Source organism: Lampetra fluviatilis, chromosome 61 (genome assembly GCF_964198595.1).
Source record: "Lampetra fluviatilis chromosome 61, kcLamFluv1.1, whole genome shotgun sequence".
In the NCBI taxonomy this organism is placed as follows: Eukaryota; Metazoa; Chordata; class Hyperoartia; order Petromyzontiformes; family Petromyzontidae; genus Lampetra; species Lampetra fluviatilis.
Window position 1 is genome coordinate 3,942,350 of NC_136335.1, and position 12,077 is coordinate 3,954,426.

General features: G+C 57.7%; 1 protein-coding gene across 3 annotated transcripts in view; it reads left to right on the plus strand.

Moving 5' to 3' along the window:
- SURF1 (SURF1 cytochrome c oxidase assembly factor) overlaps positions 1–7,443 on the plus strand; it is a 27,934-nt gene extending 20,491 nt beyond the window's left edge. For 2 of the 3 annotated variants that reach the window (XM_078881412.1, XM_078881410.1), the window contains 3 exons: positions 131–293; positions 5,430–5,511; positions 7,099–7,222. In XM_078881412.1, the coding sequence (XP_078737538.1) occupies positions 131–293; positions 5,430–5,511; positions 7,099–7,159 (306 nt within the window). In that variant the 3' untranslated portion in view covers positions 7,160–7,222. Of the gene's footprint in view, positions 1–130; positions 294–5,429; positions 5,512–7,098; positions 7,223–7,421 lie in introns of those variants that run through there. The other variant, XM_078881411.1, reaches the window with a different exon arrangement.
- Positions 7,444–12,077: the final 4,634 nt, after the last annotated feature.

Consider the following 12,077-nt stretch of genomic DNA (forward strand, 5'->3'; position numbering starts at 1 on the left):
GTGGTGAGGATGGACGTGGTGAGCGTGGTGAGGGTGGTAGTGGTGAGGGTGGACGTGGTGGGTGTTGTGAGGGTGAGCGTGGTGAGGATGGACGTGGTGAGCGTGGTGAGGCGTTGTCGTCCCCGTGTAGGTGGAGGGTGAGGTGGAGCTGGTGGGCGTGGTGAGGATGGACGAGCCGCGCTGCCAGTTCACCCCAGACAATGACCCCGCGCACAACCGCTGGTACCACCGCGACGTGGGCGCCATGGCACACGCCACGGGCGTCCAGCCGGTGCTCATCGACGCCGACGCCAGTGAGTGCACTCGCCCACTCACCCGCCTGCTCACCCGCCCGCTCACCCGCCCGCTCACCCGCCCGCTCACCCGCCCGCTCACCCGCCCACTCTCCCACCCGCCCGCTCTCTCACTCGCCCGCCCGCCCACTCACCCGCCCGCCCACTCACCCGCCCGCTCGCTCACTTGCCCGCTCACCCGCCCGCCCACTCACCCGCCCGCTCGCTCACTTGCCCGCTCACCCGCCCGCTCACCCACCCGCTCACCCGCCCGCTCACCCACCCGCTCTCTCCTCTAGTCACTCGCTGTGTCACCCAATCGTCCAACCACTCGCTCTGCCAGTCACTCACCCACTCTCAGTCACTCTCCAACTCTGTCAGTCAGTCGCTCACTCGCTCTGTCAGTCACTCACTCACACCACCACTCGTTCTGCCAGTCACTCACCCACTCTCAGTCACTCTCCAACTCTGTCAGTCACTCACCCACTCTCAGTCACTCTCCAACTCTGTCAGTCACTCACCCACTCTCAGTCACTCTCCAACTCTGTCAGTCAGTCGCTCACTCGCTCTGTCAGTCACTCACTCACACCACCACTCGTTCTGCCAGTCACTCACCCACTCTCAGTCACTCTCCAACTCTGCCAGTCACTCACCCACTCTCAGTCACTCTCCAACTCTGTCAGTCAGTCGCTCACTCGCTCTGTCAGTCACTCGACCAGTTTCTCCGCCAGTCACCTATCCGCTCTGCGAGTCTCCGGTGACAGTGGACGGTGGTGGCAAGCGAGAGTGTGGGGTGAGTGGCGGTGAGTGGTGAGTGTGGGGTGAGTGGTGTGTGGTGAGTGGTGGTGAGTGAGTGGTGAGTGGTGAGTGGTGGTGAGTGAGTGGTGTGTGGTGAGTGGTGGTGAGTGAGTGGTGTGTGGTGAGTGTGGGGTGAGTGGCGGTGAGTGGTGAGTGTGGGGTGAGTGTGTGTGGTGAGTGGTGGTGAGTGAGTGGTGAGTGGTGAGTGGTGGTGAGTGAGTGGTGTGTGGTGAGTGGTGGTGAGTGAGTGGTGTGTGGTGAGTGTGGGGTGAGTGAGTGGTGTGTGGTGAGTGGTGTGTGGTGAGTGTGGGGTGAGTGGTGGTGTGTGGTGAGTGGTGGTGAGTGAGTGGTGTGTGGTGAGTGTGGGGTGAGTGGTGTGTGGTGAGTGGTGGTGAGTGAGTGGTGTGTGGTGAGTGGCGGTGAGTGAGTGGTGTGTGGTGAGTGGTGGTGAGTGGTGTGTGGTGAGTGTGGGGTGAGTGAGTGGTGTGGGGTGAGTGAGTGGTGTGTGGTGAGTGGCGGTGAGTGAGTGGTGTGTGGTGAGTGGTGGTGAGTGGTGTGTGGTGAGTGGTGTGTGTGGTGAGTGGTGGTGAGTGAGTGGTGTGTGGTGAGTGGTGGTGAGTGAGTGGTGTGTGGTGAGTGTGGGTGAGTGAGTGGTGTGTGGTGAGTGTGGGAGGTGAGTGGTGTGTGGTGAGTGTGGGGGTGAGTGAGTGGTGTGTGGTGAGTGTGGGGTGAGTGAGTGGTGTGTGGTGAGTGTGGGGTGAGTGGTGTGTGGTGAGTGGTGGTGAGTGAGTGGTGTGTGGTGAGTGGCGGTGAGTGAGTGGTGTGTGGTGAGTGGTGGTGAGTGGTGTGTGGTGAGTGTGGGGTGAGTGAGTGGTGTGGGTGAGTGAGTGGTGGTGAGTGAGTGGTGTGTGGTGAGTGGGGTGAGTGAGTGGTGTGGTGAGTGGTGGTGAGTGGTGTGTGGTGAGTGGTGGTGTGTGGTGAGTGGTGGTGAGTGAGTGGTGTGTGGTGAGTGGTGGTGAGTGAGTGGTGTGTGGTGAGTGTGGGGTGAGTGAGTGGTGTGTGGTGAGTGTGGGGTGAGTGAGTGGTGTGTGGTGAGTGTGGGTGAGTGAGTGGTGTGTGGTGAGTGTGGGTGAGTGAGTGGTGTGTGGTGAGTGTGGGGTGAGTGGTGTGTGGTGAGTGGTGGTGAGTGAGTGGTGTGTGGTGAGTGGCGGTGAGTGAGTGGTGTGTGGTGAGTGTGGGTGAGTGAGTGGTGTGTGGTGAGTGTGGGTGAGTGGTGTGTGGTGAGTGGTGGTGAGTGAGTGGTGTGTGGTGAGTGGCGGTGAGTGAGTGGTGTGTGGTGAGTGGGTGAGTGAGTGGTGTGTGGTGAGTGTGGGGTGAGTGAGTGGTGTGTGGTGAGTGGCGGTGAGTGAGTGGTGTGTGGGTGAGTGGTGGTGTGTGGTGAGTGTGGGGTGAGTGAGTGGTGTGTGGTGAGTGTGGGTGAGTGGTGTGTGGTGAGTGGTGGTGAGTGAGTGGTGTGTGGTGAGTGTGGTGAGTGGTGGAGTGTGGTGTGTGTGAGTGGTGTGTGGTGAGTGTGGGGTGAGTGAGTGGTGTGTGGTGAGTGTGGGGTGAGTGGTGTGTGGTGAGTGTGGTGAGTGAGTGGTGTGTGGTGAGTGGCGGTGAGTGAGTGGTGTGTGGTGAGTGTGGGGTGAGTGGTGTGTGGTGAGTGTGGGGTGAGTGAGTGGTGTGTGGTGAGTGTGGGTGAGTGAGTGGTGTGTGTGGTGAGTGGTGGTGAGTGGTGTGTGGTGAGTGTGGGGTGAGTGAGTGGTGTGTGGTGAGTGTGGGTGAGTGAGTGGTGTGTGGTGAGTGTGTGGTGAGTGAGTGGTGTGTGGTGAGTGGTGGGTGAGTGAGTGGTGTGTGGTGAGTGGTGGTGAGTGAGTGGTGTGTGGTGAGTGGTGGTGTGTGAGTGGTGTGTGGTGAGTGTGGTGGTGAGTGGTGTGGTGGTGAGTGGTGGTGAGTGAGTGGTGTGTGGTGAGTGTGGTGAGTGGTGTGTGGTGAGTGGGGTGTGTGGTGTGGTGTGTGGTGGTGTGTGTGAGTGGTGTGTGGTGAGTGTGGGTGAGTGAGTGGTGTGTGGTGAGTGTGGTGGTGAGTGGTGTGTGTGTGTGTGGTGGTGTGTGGTGTGAGTGGTGTGTGGTGAGTGTGGGTGTGTGGTGAGTGGTGGTGTGGTGTGTGGTGTGTGGTGTGTGTGGTGTGGGGTGAGTGGTGGTGTGTGAGTGTGTGGGGTGGTGAGTGGTGTGTGGTGTGTGTGGGGTGGTGAGTGGTGGTGTGGTGAGTGGGGTGAGTGAGTGGTGTGTGGTGAGTGGTGGTGAGTGGTGTGTGTGGTGGTGGTGTGGTGTGTGTGGTGAGTGGTGTGTGGTGAGTGGTGGTGAGTGAGTGGTGTGTGGTGAGTGGTGGTGAGTGGTGTGGTGGTGGTGGTGAGTGAGTGGTGTGTGGTGAGTGGTGGGGTGAGTGGTGTGTGGTGGTGTGGTGAGTGGTGGTGTGGTGAGTGGTGGTGAGTGAGGGTGTGTGGTGAGTGGTGGTGAGTGAGTGGTGTGTGGTGAGTGGTGGTGAGTGGTGGTGGTGAGTGGTGTGTGGTGAGTGGTGGTGAGTGAGTGGTGTGTGGTGAGTGGGGTGAGTGAGTGGTGTGTGGTGAGTGGTGGGTGAGTGGTGTGTGGTGAGTGGTGTGTGGTGAGTGGTGGTGAGTGGTGGTGGTGGTGGTGAGTGGTGGTGAGTGAGTGGTGTGTGGTGAGTGGTGGTGAGTGAGTGGTGTGTGGTGAGTGGTGGTGAGTGGTGTGGTGAGTGGGGTGAGTGAGTGGTGTGTGGTGAGTGGTGGTGAGTGGTGTGTGGGAGTGGGGTGAGTGAGTGGTGTGTGGTGGTGAGTGGTGGTGAGTGGTGTGGTGTGTGGTGAGTGGGTGGTGAGTGAGTGGTGTGAGTGAGTGGTGGTGTGTGTGGTGGTGGTGTGGTGGTGAGTGGTGTGTGGTGAGTGGTGTGTGGTGAGTGGTGGGGTGAGTGAGTGGTGTGTGGTGGTGGTGTGGTGAGTGGTGGTGTGGGTGTGGTGGTGTGTGGTGAGTGGCGGTGAGTGAGTGGTGTGTGGTGAGTGGTGGTGTGGTGAGTGGTGTGTGTGGTGAGTGGTGGTGAGTGAGTGGTGTGTGGTGAGTGGCGGTGAGTGAGTGGTGTGTGGTGAGTGGGGTGGTGAGTGAGTGGTGTGTGGTGAGTGTGGGGTGAGTGAGTGGTGTGTGGTGAGTGTGGGGTGAGTGAGTGGTGTGTGGTGAGTGGTGGTGAGTGAGTGGTGTGTGGTGAGTGGCGGTGAGTGAGTGGTGTGTGGTGAGTGGTGGTGAGTGAGTGGTGTGTGGTGAGTGGCGGTGAGTGAGTGGTGTGTGGTGAGTGGCGGTGAGTGAGTGGTGTGTGGTGAGTGGTGGTGAGTGAGTGGTGTGTGGTGAGTGGTGGTGAGTGGTGTGTGGTGAGTGGTGGTGTGTGGTGAGTGGTGGTGAGTGAGTGGTGTGTGGTGAGTGGTGGTGAGTGAGTGGTGTGTGGTGAGTGGTGGTGAGTGAGTGGTGTGTGGTGAGTGATTGGTGAGTGAGTGGTGTGTGGTGAGTGGTGGTGAGTGAGTGGTGTGTGGTGAGTGGTGGTGAGTGAGTGGTGTGTGGTGAGTGGTGGTGAGTGGTGGTGAGTGAGTGGTGTGTGGTGAGTGGTGGTGAGTGAGTGGTGTGTGGTGAGTGGTGGTGAGTGAGTGGTGTGTGGTGAGTGGTGGTGAGTGAGTGGTGTGTGGTGAGTGGTGGTGAGTGAGTGGTGTGTGGTGAGTGGTGGTGAGTGAGTGGTGTGTGGTGAGTGGTGTGTGGTGAGTGGTGGTGAGTGGTGGTGAGTGAGTGGTGTGTGGTGAGTGGTGGTGAGTGAGTGGTGTGTGGTGAGTGGTGGTGAGTGAGTGGTGTGTGGTGAGTGGTGGTGAGTGAGTGGTGAGTGAGTGGTGAGTGAGTGGTGTGTGGTGAGTGGTGGTGAGTGAGTGGTGCGTGGTGAGTGGTGGTGAGTGAGTGGTGCGTGGTGAGTGGTGGTGAGTGAGTGGTGAGTGAGTGGTGTGTGGTAAGTGGTGGTGAGTGAGTGGTGCGTGGTGAGTGGTGGTGAGTGGTGGTGTGTGGTGAGTGGTGGTGAGTGGTGGTGAGTGAGTGGTGTGTGGTGAGTGGTGGTGAGTGAGTGGTGTGTGGTGAGTGGTGGTGAGTGAGTGGTGTGTGGTGAGTGGTGGTGAGTGAGTGGTGTGTGGTGAGTGGTGGTGAGTGAGTGGTGTGTGGTGAGTGGTGGTGAGTGGTGTGGTGAGTGGTGGTGAGTGAGTGGTGAGCGTGTGTGTTGCAGGCAGCACGGTGCGTGGGGGACCGATCGGAGGGCAGACGCAGGTGGTGCTGAGGAACGAGCACATGCAGTACCTGCTCACCTGGTATCTCCCCACGCGCTCACCACACGCTCACCACACGCTCACCACACGCTCACCACACGCTCACCACACGCTCACCTGGTATCTCCCCCCACGCTCACCACACGCTCACCACACGCTCACCACACGCTCACCACACGCTCACCACACGCTCACCTGGTATCTCCCCCCACGCTCACCACACGCTCACCACACGCTCACCACACACTCACCACACGCTCACCACACGCTCACCACACGCTCACCACTCACTCACCACACGCTCACCACACGCTCACCACACACTCACCACACGCTCACCTGGTATCTCCCCACACGCTCACCACACGCTCACCACACGCTCACCACTCACTCACCACTCACTCACCACTCACTCACCACTCACTCACCACTCACTCACCACACGCTCACCACACACTCACCACTCACTCACCACTCACTCACCACACGCTCACCACACACTCACCACTCACTCACCACTCACTCACCACTCACTCACCACTCACTCACCACACGCTCACCACACACTCACCACTCACTCACCACTCACTCACCACACGCTCACCACACGCTCACCACACACTCACCACTCACTCACCACTCACTCACCACTCACTCACCACACGCTCACCACACACTCACCACACACTCACCACACGCTCACCACACACTCACCACTCACTCACCACTCACTCACCACTCGCTCACCACACGCTCACCACACGCTCACCACACGCTCACCACACACTCACCACACGCTCACCACACACCACTCACTCACCACACGCTCACCACACACTCACCACACACTCACCACACACTCACCACACACCACTCACTCACCACACGCTCACCACACACTCACCACACACTCACCACACACTCACCACACACCACTCACTCACCACACGCTCACCACACACTCACCACACACCACTCACTCACCACACGCTCACCACATGCTCACCACACACTCACCACACGCTCACCTGGTATCTCACCACACGCTCACCACACGCTCACCACACGCTCACCACACGCTCACCACACGCTCACCAACACACTCACCAACACACCACACACTCACCTGGTATCTCGCCACACGCTCACCACACACTCACCAACACACCACACACTCACCACACACACACCACTCACTCACCAACATACCCACCACACACTTACCCGAGTTTTGTGTGTGTGTGCGTATACACGGCACACACACACAAACTCATACACACACACGTGTGTGTGTGTATACACACACACACGTTGTACACACACACACAAGTGTGTGTGTACAACGCGTGTGCATTGTAAGTGGTTGTTCTAGCGCACTGCGCTGTGAACCCGGCGACCCGAGTTCGATTTCCGCTCACAGCTAAAACAGTGACGGTGAATATTCGATCCAGTCCTGGGCCTTCCCTAGGTCGACTCAGCCTTGTACCTGGTGTGGCGTGTACACATCCGCACTGGGGAGACAAAGGCGGCCGGGCGTGGTGCCGCTCACCCACCCGTGCTCACGAACAGCACTTGCCCCAACAGTCTAAGGCTACACGGGGGACCTTTGTCTTGTGTGTGTATTTACAGGTACTCTCTGAGTGCTGCTACTGCTGCCATGTGGTACATCAAGTTCATGCGGCGGGGGTGACGGGAGAGATGGGGGTGATGGGAGAGATGGAGGTGACGGGAGAGATGGAGGTGACGGGGGTGATGGGGGTGACGGGAGAGATGGGGGTGATGGGAGAGATGGGGGTGACGGGAGAGATGGAGGTGACGGGGGTGATGGGGGTGACGGGAGAGATGGAGGTGACGGGGGTGATGGGGGTGATGGGAGAGATGGGGGTGATGGGGGTGATGGGGGTGATGGGGGTGACGGGGGTGACGGGAGAGATGGGGGTGATGGGGGTGATGGGGGTGATGGGAGAGATGGAGGTGACGGGGGTGATGGGGGTGACGGGAGAGATGGGGGTGATGGGGGTGATGGGGGTGATGGGGGTGATGGGGGTGATGGGGGTGATGGGAGAGATGGAGGTGACGGGGGTGATGGGAGAGATGGAGGTGACGGGGGTGATGGGGGTGATGGGAGAGATGGAGGTGACGGGGGTGATGGGGGTGATGGGGGTGACGGGAGAGATGGAGGAAGAGGGGGGGGGGTGAGCAGGGAGCATGTGCACCCCCCCTGCCCCCCACCCCCCGGCGACCACTCACTCCCCCCGCCCCCTTCCCCTAACTCCGCCCCCTTCCCCGTCTCCTAACTCCGCCCCCTTCCCCGCCCCCGTCTCCTAACTCCGCCCCCTTCCCCTAACTCCGCCCCCTTCCCCTCCCCCGTCTCCTAACTCCGCCCCCTTCCCCCGCCCCCTAACTCCGCCCCTTCCCCGCCCCCGTCTCCTAACTCCGCCCCCTCCCCCCTTCCCCTCCCCCGCCCCCTTTTCCTAACTCCGCCCCCTTCCCCTACCCCTTCCCCTAACTCCGCCCCCTTCCCCCGCCCCCTAACTCCGCCCCTTCCCCGCCCCCGTCTCCTAACTCCGCCCCCTCCCCCCTTCCCCTCCCCCGCCCCCTTTTCCTAACTCCGCCGCCTTCCCCTACCCCTTCCCCTAACTCCGCCCCCTTCTCCTAACTCCGCCCCCTCCCCCTGAGTGAATGGTGAGGCTGGGGAGAGTGAATTGTAAGCAGGGTTGAGAGTGCCGGGTGAATGTTGGTGGAGGGTCTGGGTGAGTTTCTGGTGAGCGCGGCGGTGGTTTTGAGTGTGGCGATGATAGTGGCGAGTGCTGGGTGAGCGTGGTGGTGGTGGTTAGTGTGGTGGTGGTGGTGAGTGTGGTGGTGAGTGTGGTGGTGAGTGTGGTGGTGAGTGTGGTGGTGAGTGTGGTGGTGAGTGTGGTGGTGGTGGTGAGTGTGGTGGTGAGTGTGGTGGTGGTGCTGAGTGTGGTGGTTAGTGTGGTGGTGAGTGTGGTGGTGGTGGTGAGTGTGGTGGTGGTGAGTGTGGTGGTGGTGAGTGTGGTGGTGAGTGTGGTGGTGGTGGTGAGTGTGGTGGTGAGTGTGGTGGTGGTGCTGAGTGTGGTGGTGAGTGTGGTGGTTAGTGTGGTGGTGAGTGTGGTGGTTAGTGTGGTGGTGAGTGTGGTGAGTGTGGTGGTGGTGAGTGTGGTGAGCGTGGTGGTGGTGAGCGAAGGTGGTGGTGGTGAGGAGTGGTGGCGCAGTGGTTAACGCGCTGCGCTACGAACCCGGCGATCCGAGTTCGATTCCCGCTCACAGGCACCAACACCTGAACTTGTTCTGGGGACTCCCGTAGGTTGACTCAGCCTTAAATGAGTACCTCATGCGGTGTGTAAACAACATCAGACCTGGGGAGACAAAGGCGGCCGGGCGTGGTGCTGGCCACCCACCCCCTCGTGTGCTGTGTTTGGCATTCAGAGGTGCTTGCTAACAGCACTTGCCCCTACAGTCTCTTTTGTCTACAGGGGGGATCTTTGTCTTTGTTGTGTATCTGGGCGAGGTGTTTAATTTAAATAAATAATAAAGCTCCTCCTCGTTGTGGTAGTGGCTGCGTCGCCCGTGTCTGGTGAGTGTAGTGGTGGTGAGTGTTGTAGTGAGTGTGGCGGTGAGTGTAGTGGTGGTGAGTGTTGTAGTGAGTGTGGCGGTGAGTGTAGTGGTGAGTGTAGTGGTGGTGAGTGTTGTAGTGAGTGTGGCGGTGAGTGTAGTGGTGGTGAGTGTTGTAGTCAGTGTGGCGGTGAGTGTGCTGGGTGAGTGTAGTGGTGAGTGTAGCGGTGAGTGTAGTGGTGAGTGTAGTGGTGAGTGTAGTGGTGGTGAGTGTTGTAGTGAGTGTGGCGGTGAGTGTAGTGGTGGTGAGTGTTGTAGTCAGTGTGGCGGTGAGTGTGCTGGGTGAGTGTAGTGGTGAGTGTAGCGGTGAGTGTAGCGGTGAGTGTAGTGGTGAGTGTAGCGGTGAGTGTAGCGGTGAGTGTAGTGGTGAGTGCTGGGTGAGTGTGGTAGTGGTGCAGTAGTTCTGTGTATCTGGGCGAAGTGCGGATTAAAGAAAATCTCCCCCCATTGTTCCCACTGCCGCGTGCCGGGAGATGGAATCGAACTTCTGCCTTGCAGAGGTCACAGTCGTGCGCTGCTGCCCACTGCCCCACCACGTGGTAGTAGCAGCTGCTGCCCTCACCACCGCAGATACAAACACGAGACTCACAGCCCCAGGTGACCCTATCCCAGTCCGTCGTGGTAGTGCCACGCAGGGCGCTGTGCCAATTGAACAGATCCTTGAGCCCATTTCAGCAATTTGTTTATCGCCGCTGGGGTTGTTTCCACCTGCGCCCGAAACGTCGTGATTCAATTGATGTTATACCTACGTGACTTTACCGAAAGAACCAACGAGTATGGAGCCATCATCATCATCATTATCTCAACTTCCTAGTGCAGTAGACCCTCGGTTAATGTCTTTAATCCGTCCCACGAAAACTACCGTCAACCGAAATTACTGTTAATCTGAGAGGGAGAGTGAGAAAGCTGTTTCCAGCTACCAAAACGCAATGTAAAAGTCAATTTAAAGCTTTCGTGACTGCAGGGATTCATCTGCTTGGTTCTTTCGGTAAAGTCACGTAGAATGGAAATAATAAAATAAGAAAAATAAAATAGAGTAAAATAATTTTATTGTTTTATTTTTATTATCTTATTATTTCCATTCTACGTGACTTTACCGAAAGAACCAAGAAGATAAACAAAGTCAGTCAAGGTCTAAACGCTCATCAATGGGCATCGCCGATTAGCACGGTTTCGGCCCCCGCGCTTGCGAGCGCTCGGATCGGCCGAAATTTGGCGCCACCGTCACCGCATTTACGTTAAGCTCGCGGTTACAGTTGCATCGAAATGTTGACGTCAAGTCGAAACCATGGGGGGGGGGTCACTATGGGAGGCGAAACGTTCACCAAAAAAAAACGATAAACCGATATGTCATCGATAACCGAGATGTCATCGATAACCGAGATGTCGCCGATAACCGAGATGTCGCTGCCGTCGTGCCGAGGCAGGAGGCGGTGCCCTGGGCCGGCGCCTTTGCAACGACTCGTGGCCGCCCGCGACCAAAGTGATCAATAATTTAATTTGATTTAATTCGATCAAAGCTGACGGAACACGGAGACGGACGCGGCACAGACACAGAAACGTTAATCACCACCGCGTACAGCTTCCCTTGAGTAGAAACACAACACAACAAAGATCCCCCGTACAGCCGTAACAGACTGTTGGGGCAAGTGCTGTTTGCGAGCACCTATTAAGGCCGACACGGCACACGAGGGGGTGGGTGGTCAACACCCACGCCTGGCCGCCTTTGTCTCCACAGTGGCGTTCACACACTTCATCAGGTCCTCATTTAAGGCTGAAGCAACCTAGGGGAGACCGAGGACCAGTTCAGATCATCGTCACGTGTGTCTGTGGCTGTGAGCGGTAATGGGATTCCGAGTTACTGTGCAAAACTGTGTCTGAGACTCACAGAATTTGTGTCTACCAGATTCACAGCCCCAGTGTTTGTGTCTATGAGAGAGCCCCAGCAATTGTCTAATGAGATTCACAGCCCCAGTGTGTGCGTGTGTCTACGAGACTCACAGTCCTAGTGTGTGTGTGTCTACCAGATTCACAGCCTCAGTGTGTGTGTGTGTATGAGACTCACAGTCCTAGTGTGTGTGTGTCTACCAGATTCACAGCCTCAGTGTGTGTGTATGTCTACGAGACTCATAGTCCTAGTGTGTGTGTGTATGAGACTCGCAGCCCCAGTGTGTGTGTCTACCAGATTCACAGCCTCAGTGTGTGTGTATGAGACTCACAGCCCCAGTGTGTGTGTGTCTACCAGATTCACAGCCCCAGTGTGTGTATGTCTACGAGACTCATAGTCCTAGTGTGTGTGTGTATGAGACAGCCCCAGTGTGTGTGTCTACCAGATTCACAGCCTCAGTGTGTGTGTATGAGACTCACAGCCCCAGTGTGTGTGTGTCTACCAGATTCACAGCCCCAGTGTGTGTATGTCTACGAGACTCATAGTCCTAGTGTGTGTGTGTATGAGACAGCCCCAGTGTGTGTGTCTACCAGATTCACAGCCTCAGTGTGTGTGTATGAGACTCACAGCCCCAGTGTGTGTGTGTCTACCAGATTCACAGCCCCAGTGTGTGTATGTCTACGAGACTCACAGTCCTAGTGTGTGTGTGTATGAGACAGCCCCAGTGTGTGTGTCTACCAGATTCACAGCCTCAGTGTGTGTGTATGTCTACGAGACTCACAGTCCTAGTGTGTGTGTGTATGAGACTCACAGTCCTAGTGTGTGTCTACCAGATTCATAGCCCCAGTGTGTGTGTATGTCTACGAGACTCACAGTCCTAGTGTGTGTCTACCAGATTCATAGCCCCAGTGTGTGCGTGTGTCTACGAGACTCACAGCCCCAGTGTGTGTGTGTCTACCAGATTCACAGCCCCAGTGTGTGTGTGTGTATGAGACTCACAGTCCTAGTGTGTGTGTGTCTACCAGATTCACAGCCTCAGTGTGTGTGTATGTCTACGAGACTCACAGTCCTAGTGTGTGTGTGT